This window comes from Oncorhynchus keta, chromosome 22, assembly GCF_023373465.1.
Source record: "Oncorhynchus keta strain PuntledgeMale-10-30-2019 chromosome 22, Oket_V2, whole genome shotgun sequence".
Lineage (NCBI taxonomy): Eukaryota > Metazoa > Chordata > Actinopteri > Salmoniformes > Salmonidae > Oncorhynchus > Oncorhynchus keta.
Genome location: NC_068442.1, coordinates 30,888,064 through 30,905,174, shown reverse-complemented (window position 1 = coordinate 30,905,174; position 17,111 = coordinate 30,888,064). Strand labels below are relative to the sequence as shown.

The 17,111-nt window shown below is 41.0% G+C and overlaps 1 protein-coding gene across 4 annotated transcripts in view; it reads left to right on the top strand.

Moving 5' to 3' along the window:
• Nucleotides 1–17,111, top strand: part of zfpm1 (zinc finger protein, FOG family member 1) — a 111,174-nt gene that overhangs the window by 38,836 nt on the left and 55,227 nt on the right. For all 4 annotated transcript variants that reach the window (XM_035798704.2, XM_035798705.2, XM_035798702.2 and 1 more), the window contains exon 2: nucleotides 15,916–16,062. In XM_035798704.2, coding sequence (XP_035654597.1) covers nucleotides 15,916–16,062 — 147 coding nt within the window. The remainder of the gene's footprint in view (nucleotides 1–15,915; nucleotides 16,063–17,111) is intronic.

Sequence of the window (17,111 nt, the reverse complement as noted above, 5' to 3'; positions counted from 1 at the left end):
ACACACACACACACACACACACACACACACACACACACACACACACACACACACACACACACACACACACACACACACACACACACACACACACACACACACACACACACAGTATTATTAATCATCCGTATCAGTTTCTCACATCTCCCATTTATTTGCTGTTTAATCACTAAAATAATATGGGGGGTTAGAGGGCCCGTTGTCATGGCGACCAAATGGAAAAGGTCAGGGTGAGTTTATCTTATCAGTGATAGAGAATGGTTACTAATTACAGATAGGTACTACCAGTATTCAGTCCACTGGGCCCTGCCTTAAAACACTATCAGCAATCCACACCGGCCTGATATTAAAATGATCTACAGTCATCCAGACAGACACACCTCGCCCTGGCACTGCACACCACGGCAGACCAGACAAGACAGAACCAGACTTTATCAGCGCTAACTAATACTCCAAACTAATGAAAAAGCCCTGTTTAATGAGCTGAGGTACTCAGCTCAGCCCGTGACTGATGAAACATGCCTTTTTCTAGGTTATGCTCTCAGCTAAGGGTGATGTCTATCCTATTAAAATGTATAAGTATATTTATGACTAATTGCAACAATAGAGGGGTCATAGTGCCCATAATTAATGATGAAACCTAGCTTTCTGAAAGGTCACCAATCATATTGCTATATTAGAGAGGAATTTATATAGCTAGAGAAAATAAAACACTCGAATAGTATTTTTGTTTCAGCTGTAAGCTAATAATAACCCGCCTTGTTATTTTTAAATGTATAGTATTTAGCTTTATTGTATATAGTACTAATAACCACATCTGTATTTAAGAAACATTTGTGTAATTAACATGAGCCTATTATACAGCTAGTTTCTACATTGAGGTTATTTAGTAAATCATATAAAATATATTCAAATGTCATGTGTTTCTGGTTGCGTGTGTGTACTCTGTATGTATGCTTGTGTTTCTCTGCACTCTTCCATTTATCATCTTTGACATTTGGCTGTACTCCCCCCTATCTTCCCATCATCTGAGAAGAACACATTTTCTCCATCAGAAATCCCGTTGTGACTTTTTGCGTTTGAGGGGTGCTGATACTTCCTTTCACAACCAGGGAAGATGCATAGATGTGAGTCCATCTTCTCTGGGCTGCATTCCCTCTCCCCCTTCCCTCTCTTAACATGGATGTTATCAGAGCAGTGAGAGCTACAGTGATGCCCTGCCTCTTGAAAAGACCCCCTTTCTTTGCTGATGCCAGCCATGCAGTGGGTTGTATTTAACAAGCTAACCCCATTCTATCTCCTCTACATCTCCTCTACATGCTCCACAGAGTTATCACACTCACACTAACCAGGATCTCAGTTGATTTTCATTTTATTTTAAGCCATGTGACTGAATTGATAGATAACATTTCAACTGCCATCTGCCCCTCTGCTCCCATTCTTTTACTCTCTCTTTCCATTTCCCCCTCTCTCTCTTACCTTCTTTTTGTTGCCCTTTCAATTTCTTTTTTGTTGATCTCTAAATCGGAAATTGTTGTTAGTCAGATATATACTGACATGGTCCTAGGATCAAGTTACAGTTGGATTTAGGGGTGTGAATACTAGTGTTACTGTATATCCTGGTTATATGCAGCACCACTATTTCCAGGGTTTTCTTCAGTTGTGTAGCTAGCAGTAGTTGCCACTGTGTCCAATGCTTTATGTCCTTTTAGGATGCACAATTAAGTCATAACAATTACAGGAGAGCCATAAATGAGTGTTGTGGATTAACACTCGGGGCTCCTAAGTGGCGCAGCGGTCTAAGGCACTGCATCTCAGTGCTAGGGGTGTCACTACAGACCCTGGTTCGATTCCAGGCTGTGATTGGGAGGGTTGGGATTTGGCCTGGGTAGGCCATCATTGTAAATGAGAAATTGTACTTAACTGACTAGCATAGTTATATAAAGGTAAAAAAAATAAAATAAAAGATATATAACAGACATCTCAGAAATACAGAGTTATGACTTCTACATATGGAGTGGGTTATAAAGTAAGGGGATTTCTCAGCAACACTATGCTGTGGTACTATGGTGGTTTTTAAGCAAGTACATTGAGTATACTACATTTAAAATGGTGTTAACTACACAAGCACTGTAGATACAAGCCCGAACCATTTGGATATCCAAGTATAGATAGATCACAGTGATCCAATGGCTTGGGTAAAGTGTTTAGTGGGTATAAGCAGCTAGGCCATGAGTCGAGGCCTCTAATCATCTCCTATCAGGGCTGTATCAGTCTAGTCTAAACCCTATCCCCCACCACGTTCACTGGGGGTCATTTTCGCTCTAGCTTCACAGCAGCCACTGCATTTTTACTTGTTTTGGTGATCCAGATCTGGGCTGTGTTGTCTGTTTTCTCTGAATCGGGGATGTGTTTAGTCTCTTGCGCTAGCAGAAACATCTGTGGAAGTGTTTGTCTATCAGAGCAGTGGCGGTGGTTGTAGGGCCCTCTGGTTGGAGAGTTAAGCCGAGGCCTCAGGGTCAACGCTCGGATAAGACGGCCCGACCGAAGGCCGCAGCACTTCAGACAAAGAGAGAGGAGGAGAGAGAGACTCAGGAGGAGGAGTAGGTGCCTGGATCTCCTGCTGGTTTCTGTCAGCGTTCTGAGAGCCTTGGTGTTGGAAGAGAAAAGGGGGGAGGGGTTGAGGCTTCTTTCCTCTCTTTTCCTCTCTGCATACCATCATAATCACTTCTCCTCCCATCTTCATTCAGGCTTAAGATCAAGGAGGAGAGCAGTGAAGGGATTGTAATCATCCTCCTTTTATCAAATCTCTCACATGCTTAGGGGATGATTCTAACTTGACTCTAGGATTGGGCCATATTTGGGGAGACTTCTTCTACGATATGCTATTCCAAATATCACAATATCCAATAGAATAATTTTGCACCATTAATGACTAAATCATTCCAGACTGTGCCATTTGTGTTTATTTAAAATATTATAGTGGCATTCTCAACCCTACTTGACTCACTCTGATGCATTTCATTGTTTGCACCTCCTAATCAAATCAAATTAAATTGTATTTGTCATATGTGCTGAATGCAACAGGTGTAGACCTTACTGTGAAATGCTTACTTAAAAGCCCTTAACCAACAATTCAGTTCAAGAAATAGAGTTAATAAAATATTTACTAAATAAACAAAAGAAGAAAAAAATATCCTAATCAGTCAAAAGTTCCATGCTTGTAGTGGTGTTGCACTGTAAGTCTCACAGAGAAAGACTGGCACCAAGCTAAAAGTTAGGATATGAACCACTCAGACCTGTGTAGATTCACTTAAGCATGTGCGTAATTGGTGTAAAAGGCCATTTTAGGATCCAAGTTAGGAATTTGGTCCTAAAATCGTACATCTCTTTGTGAATAAATTCCCTTTACAACCACTTGACACAAAATTCTATGAAAATGTGTGTGAAAATTCTCATCAGTGCTCAAGGACACTTCCTATATATCATGTGAGAGTCTGATAAAGAATATGCAACAATGTTATGATATTTATCCTTCCAGCCTAGTGTAAGATTGTTGTAATGTGGTTTCGGTTTTGGAAAATAAAAGTCAAACTTGAGATCCACTGACCTTGTGTGTGAGTGAGAGTATAGGGACCCCTATACAACCCCCAAGTTATGCCAATAATAATGCCCATTCTGATTCTAATATACACATCTCTTTGCTCTTTGCTCATAGCTCAGCAAGCTGTTATCTTGGCTTCAACATACAGACCCTCAGCTGGACGCTATAGACCCCAGAATCACTACCTACCTCACTAACAAGTTGAACCATTTTCTCAAACCTATTGTACTGTAGGTGTGTATGTTGGAAACTCACATTAGATTTATGTCCATAATGTCTATATATCCCATCACATATCTATTGGACACACCTACTCATTCAAGGGTTTTTCTTTATTTTTACTGTTTTCTACATTGTAGAATACTGAAGACGTCGAAACTATGAAATAACACATATGGAGTCATGTAGTAATTCTATATGTGTTAAACAAATCTAAATATATTTTATATTTGAGATTCTTCAGCCACCCTTTGCCTTCGCAGTTTCTCAACAAGCTTCACCTGGAATGCTTTTCCAACAGTCTTGAAGGAGTTCCCACATATGCTGAGCACTTGTTGGTTGCTTTTCCTACAGTCTGCGGTCCAACTCATCCAAAACCATCTCAATTGGGTCGAGGTCGGGTGATTGTGGAGGCCAGGACATCTGATGCAGCACATCATCACTCTCCTTCTTGGTCAAATAGCCCCTTACACAGCCTGGAGGTGTGTTGGGACATTGTCCTGTTGAAAAACAAATGATAGTCCCACGAAGCGCAAACTAGATGAGATGGTGTATCACTGCAGAATGTTGTAGTAGCCATGCTGGTTAAGTTTGCCTTGAATTCTAAACAAATCACAGACAGTGTCACCAGCAAAGCACCATCACACCTCCTCCTCCATGCTTCACTGTGGGAACCAAACATGCGGAGATCATCTGTTCACCTACTCTGCGTCTCACAAAGACACAGTGATTTTGACCAAAAATCTCAAAGGACAGATTTCCACCGGTCTAATGCACATTGCTTGTGTTTTATGGCTCAAGCAAGTCTCTTCTTATTATTGGTGTCCTTTAGTAGTGGTTTCTTTGCAGCAATTCCTGATTCACACAGTTTCGTCTGAACAGTTGATGTTGAGATGTGTCTGTTGCATTTATTTGGGCTGCAGTTTCTAAGGCTGGTAACTCTAATGAACTTATCCTCTGCATCAGAGGTAACTCTGGGTCTTCCTTTCCTGTGGCGGTCCTCATGAAAGTCAGTTTCATCACAGTGCTTGTTGGTTTTTGCGACTGCACTTGAAGAAACTTTCAAAGTTCTTGAAACGTTCTGCGTTGACTGACCTTCATTTCTTAAAGTAGTGATGGACTATCATTTCTCTTTGCTTATTTGAGCTGTTCTTTCCATAATATGGATTTATTAAATAGGGATATCTTTCGTATACCTCCCCTACCTTGTCACAACACAACTGATTGGCTCAAATGCATTAAGAAGGAAAGAAATTCCAGAAATTAATTGAAATGCATTACAGGTGACAACCTCATGAAGCTGGTTGAAGAATCTCAAATATATTTTGATTTGTTTAACACTTTTTTGGTTACTACATGATTCCATATGTAGAAAATAGTAAAAAATAAAGCAAAACCCTTGAATGAGTAGGTGTTCTAAAACTTTTGACTGGTACTGTGTATATACACTGCTCAAAAAAATAAAGGGAACACTAAAATAACACATCCTAGATCTGAATGAATTAAATAATCTTATTAAATACTTTTTCCCTTTACATTGTTGAATGTGCTGACAACAAAATCACAACAATTATCAATGGAAAGTCAAATGTATCAACCCATGGAGGTCTAGATTTGGAGTCACACTCAAAATTAAAGTGGAAAACCACACTACAGGCTGATCCAACTTTGATGTAAAGTCAAAATGAGGCTCAGTAGTGTGTGTGGCCTCCACGTGCCTGTATGACCCCCCTACAACGCCTGGGCATGCTCCTGATGAGGTGGCGGATGGTCTCCTGAGGGATCTCCTCCCAGACCTGGACTAAAGCATCCGCTAACTCCTGGACAGTCTGTGGTGCAACGTGGCGTTGGTGGATGGAGTGAGACATGATGTCCCAGATGTGCTCAATTGGATTCAGGTCTGGGGAACGGGTGGGCCAGTCCATAGCATCAATGCCTTCCTCTTGCAGGAACTGCTGATACACTCCAGCCACATGAGGTCTAGCATTGTCTTGTATTAGGAGGAACCCAGTGCCAACCGCACCAGCATATGGTCTCACAAGGGGTCTGAGGATCTCATCTTGGTACCTAATGGCAGTCAGGCTACCTCTGGCGAGCACATGGAGGGCTGTGTGGCCCCCCAAAGAAATGCCACCCCACCCCACACCATGACTGACCCACCACCAAACCGGTCATGCTGGAGGATGTTGCAGGCAGCAGAACGTTCTCCACGGCGTCTCCAGACTCTGTCACGTCTGTCACATGTGCTCAGTGTGAACCTGCTTTCATCTGTGAAGAGCACAGGGCGCCAGTGGCGAATTTGCCAATCTTGGTGTTCTCTGGCAAATGCCAAACGTCCTGCACGGTGTTGGGCTGTAAGCACAACCCCCACCTGTGGACGTCGGGTTCTCATACCACCCTCATGGAGTCTGTTTCTGACCGTTTGAGCAGACACATGCACATTTGTGGCCTGCTGGAGGTCATTTTGCAGGGCTCTGCCAGTGCTCCTCCCGCTCCTCCTTGCACAAAGGCGGAGGTAGCGGTCCTGCTGCTGGGTTGTTGCCCTCCTACGGCCTCCTCCACGTCTCCTTTTGTACTTGCCTGTCTCTTGGTAGCGCCTCCATGCTCTGGACACTCCGCTGACAGACACAGCAAACCTTCTTGCCACAGCTCGCATTGATGTGCCATCCTGGATGAGCTGCACTACCTGAGCCACTTGTGTGGGTTGTAGACTCCGTCTCATGCTACCACTAGAGTGAAAGCACCGCCAGCATTCAAAAGTGACCAAAACATCAGCCAGGAAGCATAGGAACTGAGAAGTGGTCTGTGGTCACCACCTGCAGAAACACTCCTTTATTGTTGGTGTCTTGCTAATTGCCTATAATTATAATTATAACAGCATGTGAAATGTATTGTCAATCAGTGTTGCTTCCTAAGTTGACAGTTTGATTTCACAGAAGTGTGATTGACTTGGAGTTACATTGTGTTGTTTAAGTGTTCCCTTTATTTTTTTGAGCAGTGTATATTTTTTATGTACTCTGGACTCCAACATTGCTCGTCCTAGTATTTCTGTAATTTCTATATTTCTTAATTCCATTCCTTTCCTTTTTTAGATTTGTGTGTATTGTTGTGTATTGTTAAATACCACTGCACTGTTGGAGCTAGGAACACAAGCATTTCCCTATACCCGCAATAACATCTGTTAAGCATGTGTATGCGACCAATAACATTGTATTTGATTTGATTTGCATACAGAGAATGTTATTGCATAAGGTCCCACTATCCAGTTTCTGTATACACACACTCAATTGTGAAAAATTTGAATTGGAGGGATGTGTGTGTGAGTTTGTCAGGGGGGAAGAGATGGATAGGGAGCGATGCAATATGTAGTTGATTCAACCCACCTCCCCATGGATCTTGGGACGGTTGAAAAGTTAAGATTTGTTGCTATTTTCTATCTTTTATCAGGGTGCCTATCGCCTGGCTCTTGTCTGCCTGCCTGGCTTCAATAGTCCAGGGTCTCGGCTCTAGCCGCCTGGCAACTCAACTCCCCCTGGTTCTCCCCTCATGTGCTCTGCTCCGGCTGTACTCTCCGCCCAAGAGCAAATACGACCATGAAGAGGAGATAGACTGGCACACAGTTGCAGCTGCCTTTTTTCCTCGTTAGGTGAAATTATTGTCAATGTTGTTAATGGTGGTTGTGTTTATGTCTCCGTGTGTATTGTGTTGTGTGTATGTATTATTGGGAGAGATATGTATCCAAAATAGCCCCCCCCCCAGACAAAATGACACAAAACCGTCTCTTAAAATGCAATTACATTTTAAACACAAGAAAATAGGCGCACATATTGTACATTGAGGATGTCTCCTTTTGACAACACACACATTCTGACACAATGTACATCTGATAATGAGTGAACAATAGGCTTAGACCTATAGGGTCCTGCGCATATAACCTTTATGGGATAGTATCACACACACACACACACACACACACACACACACACACACACACACACACACACACACACACACACACACACACACACACACACACACACACACACACACACACACACACACACACACACACACACACACTCTTCACATACGCTGCTGCTACTCTGTTTATTATCTATACTGATTGCCCAGTCACTTTTACCCCTACCTACATGTACATATTGCCTCAACTACCTTGTACCCCTGCACATTGACTTGGTACCGGTGTTCCTTGTACAAAGCCTCGTTATTGTTTTTTGATTGTGTTACTATTTCCTTTTTAATTGGCACATTTTTTACGACTTTTTAACTCTACATTTATTTATCCTTTATTTTACCAGGTAAGTTGACTGAGAACACGTTCTCTTTTGCAGCAACGACCTGGGGAATAGTTACAGGGGAGAGGAGGGGGATGAATGAGCCAATTGTAAACTGGGGATTATTAGGTGACCGTGATGGTTTGAGGTCCAGATTGGGAATTTAGCCAGGACACTGGGGTTAACACCCCTACTCTTACGATAAGTGCCATGGAATCTTTAATGACCTCAGAGAGTCCCAACATTGTTGGGAAAGGGCTCGTATGTAAGCATTTCACGGTGTTGTATTCGGCGCATGTGACAAATACATTTAATTTGATTTGATCATGGTCTTGATAATAATGTCCATCTTTCACCAGGAGAGTGTTTGATGAGGTGCCAAGTAGGAACCGTTGTGATGTGTGTCTAGGAAGGGAAGGGACATTATTCAACATGTCCTAGAGAGGGAGCATATGCTGCACTGGCAATATAAAAACCTCATTATGATAATACAATGTCATTTCTAATCCACATTTAAACCTGTTGAACATTACTGTTAGATGTTGCTGTTTTGATGACTGTTAATGTTTCAACAGTTATTGTTATTATAAGTAGATGAACAAGGACAGTCAAAGAAATGAAAACCCTGTATGGTTGAGATTAGAGGTCGGCCGATTATGATTTTTCAATACCGATACCGATTATTGGAGGACCATATTATTGGAGGACCATACATTTGTATTTATTTATTTGTAATAATGACAATTATAACAATACTGAATGAACACTTATTTTAACTTAATATAATACATCAATAAAATAAATTTCGCCTCAAGTAAATAATGAAACATGTTCAATTTGGTTTAAATAATGCAAAAACAAAGTGTTGGAGAAGAAAGTAAAAGTGCAATATGTTCCATGTAAAATATGTGCCATGTAAGAAAGCTAATGTTTCAGCTCCTTGCTCAGAACATGAGAACATATGAAAGCTGGTGGTTCCTTTTAACACGAGTCTTCAATATTCCCAGGTAAGACATTTTAGGTTGTAGTTATTATAGGAATTATAGGACTATTTCCCTCTATACCATTTGTATTTCATTAACCTTTGACTATTGGATGTTCTTATAGGCACTTTAGTATTGCCAGTGTAACAGTGTAGCTTCCATCCCTCTCCTCGCTCCTCCATGGGCTCGAACCAGCAACACAATGGCAATTAGCGCGTGCTAACTAGCTAGCCATTTCTCTTCGGTTACACAAGCCTCATCTCGGGAGTTGATAGGCTTGAAGTCATAAACAGCGCAATGCTTGACGCACCATGAGTGCAACGAGAGAGAGACGTCGTTATTGCGTTGGACTAGCATGATTGGGTCCCCCGAGCTGACAAGGTGAAAATCTGTCATTCTGCCCCTGAACAAGGCAGTTAACCCACCGTTCCTAGGCCGTCATTGAAAATAAGAATGTGTTCTTAACTGACGTGCCTAGTTAAATAAAGATTAAATAAAGGTGTAAAAAAAAAAAATTGGCGCCCAAAAACACAGATTTCCGATTGTTATGAAAACTTGAAATCGGCCCTAATGAATCGGCCATTCCGATTAATCGGTCGACCTCTAGTTGAGATGTCACCAGGTCATTCCTAGGTCACAAAGCTAGATGTTGCTATGTTCTTGAATATGTTACATACCAGGAACCTGTTGAATTGAAGCCGTGTGAAGTTGATTGACAAATGCAAATCCTCTGATAATGATCTGTATTCTACACCCAAACATAGGTGATCAAATCGTATGTAATTTCCTTGCCATCACAGGATATTTTGTCATTGTACCTTGGTGCACATAATGCCAGTTTGATGCCATTGATGTGGGGGAATATATCTCAAGGTATAAGGGGGTAGTTGGTATAATGAGTGTCTTAAACAACTTGCTTCCCCCCCTGCTGCCCATAAAGTGTCACACGACTCAAAGAATCTTGCTGAAAATTCTGTGTTAGTGTGTAGTGAAGCTCGATGAAAAAGTCAGAATGCCATTGTGAATGTAATGCTGTATAGTGTGTATCAGTGTCTGTGTTAAGTTCATAGACAGTTTGACTCTATCAGGGCTAAAAACACCATGTTCCAACATGGAAAACAAGAGGAAGATATATTTTTGTCCAGCAGAAATATCCTCTTGAGAGTTGGGGTTATCTGATAGATTGGTGTGAAGAGGTTTTGCTGATCTCCCCTTGCAAGGGTAGTTTTTCTCTCATGGGGCTATGAAGGATACACCTGCACTGGACCATCCATCACTATGACGATGCTGGGCAGTGGGTAACTATGGTGCTATCGCTATCTACCATCACACCTGCCCTCTCATGGCCCACAGAGCAATTTCCAGGCAGGGGGAAGCTGATCCCCCCTCTTCCATGTTATTGACTACTTCCTATTTTCCTTCCCTCTTCCCCTTCTCTTTCTGTGGGTTCATTCTTCCCATCGTGTCCCACCCTGTCATCTCCCCTGGACCATTATCAGGGAGACAGCTCCTGCTCATTAAGGAGTTAATTTTCTCTGTCCTATCTCTGATTTGTATAGTGAACCTAAAGCACTGTGAATTCTTTAAATTTCTTCTGTGTTATCAAAAGGGGAATGGGGGATATTTAATCGTTTAAGTAGTCTTCCTGGGGACTCTTTTTTTTTTGCTCTTCCCAGCAATGTAAAGAAATCTTGCTGAAGCCGCCCAGCTCAGTAATTCAGTTTTTAAAGCATGAAAAAAAAACCAGACTTGATGAAATTCCACTATCAGCTCCGAACCAATATGCAAAATATCTCGCTGGAAATCAAATAGCTATTATGTTTTCATTTCCACGTCGGCGTATTTGCTTAATGAAGAGGAGACAGATCAGACCAGCAGAGAGAGTCTGCAGGAGCCGATAACCGAGAACGGCTCCCAGCTATCCGCACAGAGTGACGCTCCCAGTCACAGCGTTTTTTTCAGAGCGAGAGGGAAGGGGGGAGAGGAAGAAAGAGGGAGAGCAAGACTATAAAAGGGAGATGGCAGGGGTGAAAAGGGGATAAATAGAGGGATGATGATTATAGGACGAAGAGAGGGATGTAGTAAAGGGAAAAGAGAGTGAGGGATAGAGAGAAAGTGGGAGAGAGATTTAGTTTAGGGAGGTGTAAAGGAAAATGGGGGAGTGTTTGTCAAAGCTTCTGTACCTCATTGCTCTGTCCGGGGATTTGACTGTTTGATGTTTGACGTCCTGCTGTCACGTCCACATTCGGGATCAGGCAGGCCCTGTTTGAAGTGCTCCAATGCCCTGTGCATATAAATATCATTACCACACATTATCATCATATTATAATCACACTCATTATCATAAATATTGTAATCGCTCATTCATATGATTTCACTGATGGTGTTGAGACGTTTTATGCAGATATATTTTTCTATTTAGTTGCAGGCTATAACGCTCATATCTGTCTGCATATATTTTACGACTGTCTGGCTGTTTTTAGTCTGGTTGTATTTAACAGTTGTGTGACAGAGTACTGCTCACAGATATGCTACTGATTTATAAAGTGAGGGAATAAAATGAGGCTCGTCACAACATCAGACCAATTCTTACATAAATATATTGTGTTGTGATATGTCTTGCCATCCAGGTCTGGTCATATTGTATATCAGTACACTTTTTATATATTTTCTATAATGGCTATGTGCCCTAATCATGGATACCAGAATATCAAGTTGTTTTGAAGTAGGTCATTTGTAATTGTATCTACGACACCACACGTCCTGCGCGTGATGGTCTTGTGGGCGGATATTCTAACAGTTTTCAATGTAATGTTATCTTACTGTTGTCTAGGTTACAACTCTGCCCGATTTGTATATTTAATCCTTGATACCTACATGTACCTCTGATGATTGAATATGCCTTAAGGTGCTTTTGTATAGCCATGTTTTGTATTGTATTCACACCCACTATGCCCACTAGCATATTGAGTGTGCGGGCCTTTCTGTTCTTTTGATATTTACTTTATTAGTCTAGCAGCTATGTCTTCTATGACATGAGATTCAGCCACTAAAATGTGGATGACTTATTTTCTGTTCCACAACCCCAACATTCTACATAAAACGTGTGTTTATGAAAGAAAGGTAGGTAGTGTACCAACCATACTTATTTCCCATTTATGCCCATGTACAAGCATTGTAGAGTGTGTGACTGCCCACTGGCCTGTGGATTCTCTCCAGCCTCTATGTGGGCCTGGGTCTTCACTGATGGCTGTTGAGGGAGCCAAGGAGTGGTATGATCATTCTGAACCCAGTTAGAGTGGTGTGCCGGCCCCTATCCATTGCTCTAACTCTCTACACCTGTCTGTCTTGAGCCAGACCACAGTGAGTCCCTGCCACTCATTAGCTGGCAGGGCAGTGAGAGTCCTCAGGCTTATCGGCTATGTCAGGGACTGTGGTGACATCAGTCACGTGGCACCTCTGGCACCCGTCACTTCACTGCACCCTGGTCTGTCATCTGTCGGTCAGTAGAGTACTTAACCATCATTGCAGGAGATTTGGAGATCTGCAGAGGGATCAATAACGTCACCAGGATTTCACAGGTGTTGAAAAATTGATATGTTTTGCTAGATTTTTGAAAATTTTCTGAGTAATCAATGAAGTCATCATTGCCTCGGATCATATACAATTTTTTGTTGTTGTTGCTAGACATCAAATTAGAGAAATCAATCTGATCACATGGACTGAATTCTTTGCACAGTATAACAAAAGCTGAATTCTGATCATTGAAATGGGCTTTGAACCCTCTAGGGGTTCAAGCTGGGAAGACATTATAGAACAGAAGTTCACATAATGTTTGGTTCGTTATTCCCTTTAATCTGATCAATAAGAGGCTCCTCTTCAGCATGTGACTCAGTCAGGTAGCCCAGTTCCCTCCTCAAGACTACATACCAAAGGGGCCTCTCTTACTCTAAATATCCTCCTTTAAGGTTTTCTTCTTTCTCACAAATCTCTGATTGTCTGATACAAGTAGCGCTTCTCTTCTAGTTTTACTGTTTTGTAAGATGGTTATTAATGTAAGAGCTGGCGAGGGGTGGCGGCTGTTTAATCAGGCTTGTTGAGCATGCAGGTTTGATGTGTTGTCTCTGTGTTTAATCACCGCTGCTGAGCACACTGGTTTGATGTGGACGGCGAGTTAATAAAGCAGTATCTCCTCTGCCTTCATCAGCTCAACACTTTGTTCTGTGCTGCCTTAGAGTGGCAGATAGAGTTAGAGGCTGCTCTGAGTTCTTTCCCCTTCTCTCTCTCTTTTTCACTCATGTCCTTAAGATTACCAACTTCTGTGTCACAGATGCATGCAGGCTAGTATTTGTGTGTGTCTCTGTGAGAAAGAACACATATGACTGGCTTGAGACTTATTTCAGAATCTGGCTTATGGCATCAGTGCAGGTCATACTACCTGTCTCTCACATGCAGGTATTCAGTGGTTCAATACTTTTTGGATTGATATTCCGGACACACTTCCGGACACTCAAATCATACTAAGCTACAACTCTGTGAACAACTCTGTGTGATACATTCCTGGGTTGTTTTTCAGTTAGGTAATGTACCTAATTAGATTGGTTAGCAAAGTAATTTATTTATCCCATTCTTTGATTTGTTCAGTCAAATTCTGATATCCATTTATTTAACGAGTTTTAAAGTTAAAGTTTTAAAGTGGTTATAACTTTAAAAAGTGCAAATAAAGTTGGATGGTACAATGCTTATCAAGTAGCCTGTACTATCCTTTCTTCCAACTATCCTGAAGAGAGAAAAATATAATATTTCTTAGTAGATAAAAGAGGCCAAAGTTAAAACTTTTTCCACACCATTTGATGTCTGAAAGCAGTGATGCGGCGATTGATTCATTAAACCAGAACAGTAATGAGGAAAGAAATCATAATTCAAACTTACATTTTAAACACGAAATATAATTGGAATTTTATACAGAGAAGTCTCTTTGTACAATTATGATTAAAGGAAAATTAATTGTATGAAAATGTTCTCACAGATACTGAAAATTATATCAACCAAAGCTCGAGCCACATAATTCAAAAAATATTGTGTTCGGGATCGATCCTTTTCCTTTCCTCTATTTTTTTTGTTAAGGTTCAAATCTAACTGTGTTAATTTTATCTGAAATTACAGTGAACCATTACAGTGAAATTAGCCTAAAGATGTTTCATTTACAAAGACAGAAACACTTTTGTCAGGCAGCAATTGTTTCCAAGCATTATCTCCGCCTCGTTTTAATTGCTTGGAAGTGAAATTAACAGAATTAGAAAAATAGCTTTTTCCTTTTTCTACAAGACTCTTTATTCACGGGTATTGTTGTGTGCTTTGTATAGATTATAGGGCTCTTTGTTCTATGAGTGTAAATATATACGCCCCCGGTCACGGCTTTAGCTTGGAACAATCCCACTTCGCTCATCACAACCTCATGGAAATTAATTTACAAACTATGGGGTAAATTTCCATTTTAATATGCAGCATTAATTTGACTAAAATGTACTTGTTTAAAATGATGCGTTGTGCCCCAATACTTAATTGTCATGCCTTGTGTATGCATTTGTTTGTTTTTTTCTCCCATGGTAATCAGTAGAATGTTAACCATTTACACTGACTTGACAGTTCCTAATCCTCTTTATGGAATAGGTCTGTGGATTCATTTCTAATCTGTCTCTCAGTGTTCTCATGGGAATAGGCTGTGAAGTTATGTCTACAGAGAGTTGTTTCATCCAATGTGATTTGAAATACTGGTGGGCTTTTTTTTATATTAGAGGGGTCTCATGGAGAACCTTTTCTGTGTGTTTCTCAAACACTAAGGATAGAGCTGCACCCATTAGAAATAACAATGAGAACGTCTTTCTATGTATTTTCCCGACCCGTACCAATAGAACGAGACAATGAAGAGCAGCAACGTGATGAAGGGGACAGGGTCTGAGGTTTTGTGTTTTCATCCTTTGTTTGATTTAGTCTGAATGACAATTAATATAATGCATATGAATTCATTTGAATTATTTTAAAACATAATATTCAAAATCTCTATTATCATGCGTTAATTTAGGCTATCCTCACCGGTCTAAAATAGCCCGGCAGTGTAATCGTGAGTAGTCAGCAGGGATTATAGAAATGCAATGTCAGGTGTGATGTGAGTTAATCCTTTTATGACAGTATTAAAACCCCTTTAATGTACCAAATATAAAATGTATTATCAGTGTTGTGTTCAGGGAATGGCAACATTTTCCCCACACATTCAATCTATTGCGCAGAATTTGATATCCTTAATTTTTCTGGGGCCACACCAATTTTACAAGGGACATGAAATATAAAATGAAATAACTTCAGAGCTTTCGGTTCAGTCATCTCTACTGGATAGTGACAGCACAATATTCTATTGTAATTTTATTCAATTCAAATTGATAAATCTATCGTCATGAATTTCAGGCTCCCGAGTGGCACAGCGGTCTAAGGCACTGCATCTCAGTGCAAGAGGCGTCACTACAGTCCCTGGTTTGAATCCAGGCTGTATCACATCCGGCCGTGATTGGGAGTCCCATAGGGCAGCGCACAATTGGCCCAGCATTGGCTGGGGTAGGCCATCATTGTAAATAAGAATTTGTTCTTAACTGACTAGCCTAGTTAAATAAATGTTAAATTAAAAATTAAAAAATGAATTAGGGTATGGATTTCCTCACCTGATGTTATTATGCTGTGGGTTAGTGGTTGATGCCTTCACATAAATGAGTAAAAATGTTCAATTTAATTAAATGCTCCCTCTTGTTTCTTCTGGAAGGTTCTACTGGGGACCTGGAAGGTGACGAGGACAACACACCTGATGACGTCAGCCTATCAGGCGATGAGGGTGGAGCCTCGGACCCAGAGGACTCAGCAGAATGTGACAGCTCCAGTCCACCACCATATACCCCCCTGTACATTGAAGGTGAGCTCTCCCACCTCTGTTCACCCCCCTGTTCAATGAAGGTGAGCTCTCCTATGTTTACCCCCCTGTACAATGAATATGCACACTCTCAGCCTGGGGTAGCACTGAGAAACATACAGTTGTTCTCTTGAAAATCTTTACTCATTTATGTGAAGGCATCAACCACTAACCCACAGCCCAATAAGATCAGGTGAAGGAATCCATACCCTAATTCATTTTAATTTTTAAAATGTATTTACCTTTATTTAACTAGGCTAGTCAGTTAAGAACACATTCTTATTTACAATGATGGCCTAACCATGCAACAGAACTCAGGGAGTGCCTGGTGTCGTCTTAGCTCATATCAGATGCTGTGAACGTCATGGCTTTGTGCCAGTGTTCCCAAACATATGCCCCTCAAATTCTAGTGCCAGTGCCAGCTCCCTGGTTCCCCTCTTAAATACCGCTTTCCATTCTCCTCCAGGGCATCAATGCTTTTTGGAAAGTGCCCTGTTTCATTCTGTGGAGCTTTCTGTGGTGAGCTCGTCATGTCAGTTGGTTAATACAACAGTTAGACTTCTGTTATGGCACCATGATCTTGGAGATTGATAGCATCGTCTCAGTCTCGTTGTCAGTCATTTTGTACTAGTAATTCATTTTATACTTGTCTTTCTTCACTACTGTAGGTAAGACTGAGGCCTAATTGTTATGTTGACTCAAGGATTATTTCATATTTGGATTGATGATTTCAATGATTCACTCTATTTAGAATTTCTTGATTAGTTGTACGTTAAAATATACATTCTGTGGTTCCTGGGTTATAAGTTATAAACTCTCTCAAATCAACTGCCAGTCCTATGTAACCACTAAACTCGTAAATTCATCATGTCTCAATATCTCACTACTTGTTCATTGTTAACGTAAACTGTACAGAATAGGTACACACCATAAATTAATGATAAAAAATATAATTTCACATGTCCATATGTCTAAAGCATCGACCAAGGTTTCCTTTTGACCAGATCTTGGCATCACTGCTTGGCCCCACATCTTTTCCTCAGATTTTCCAC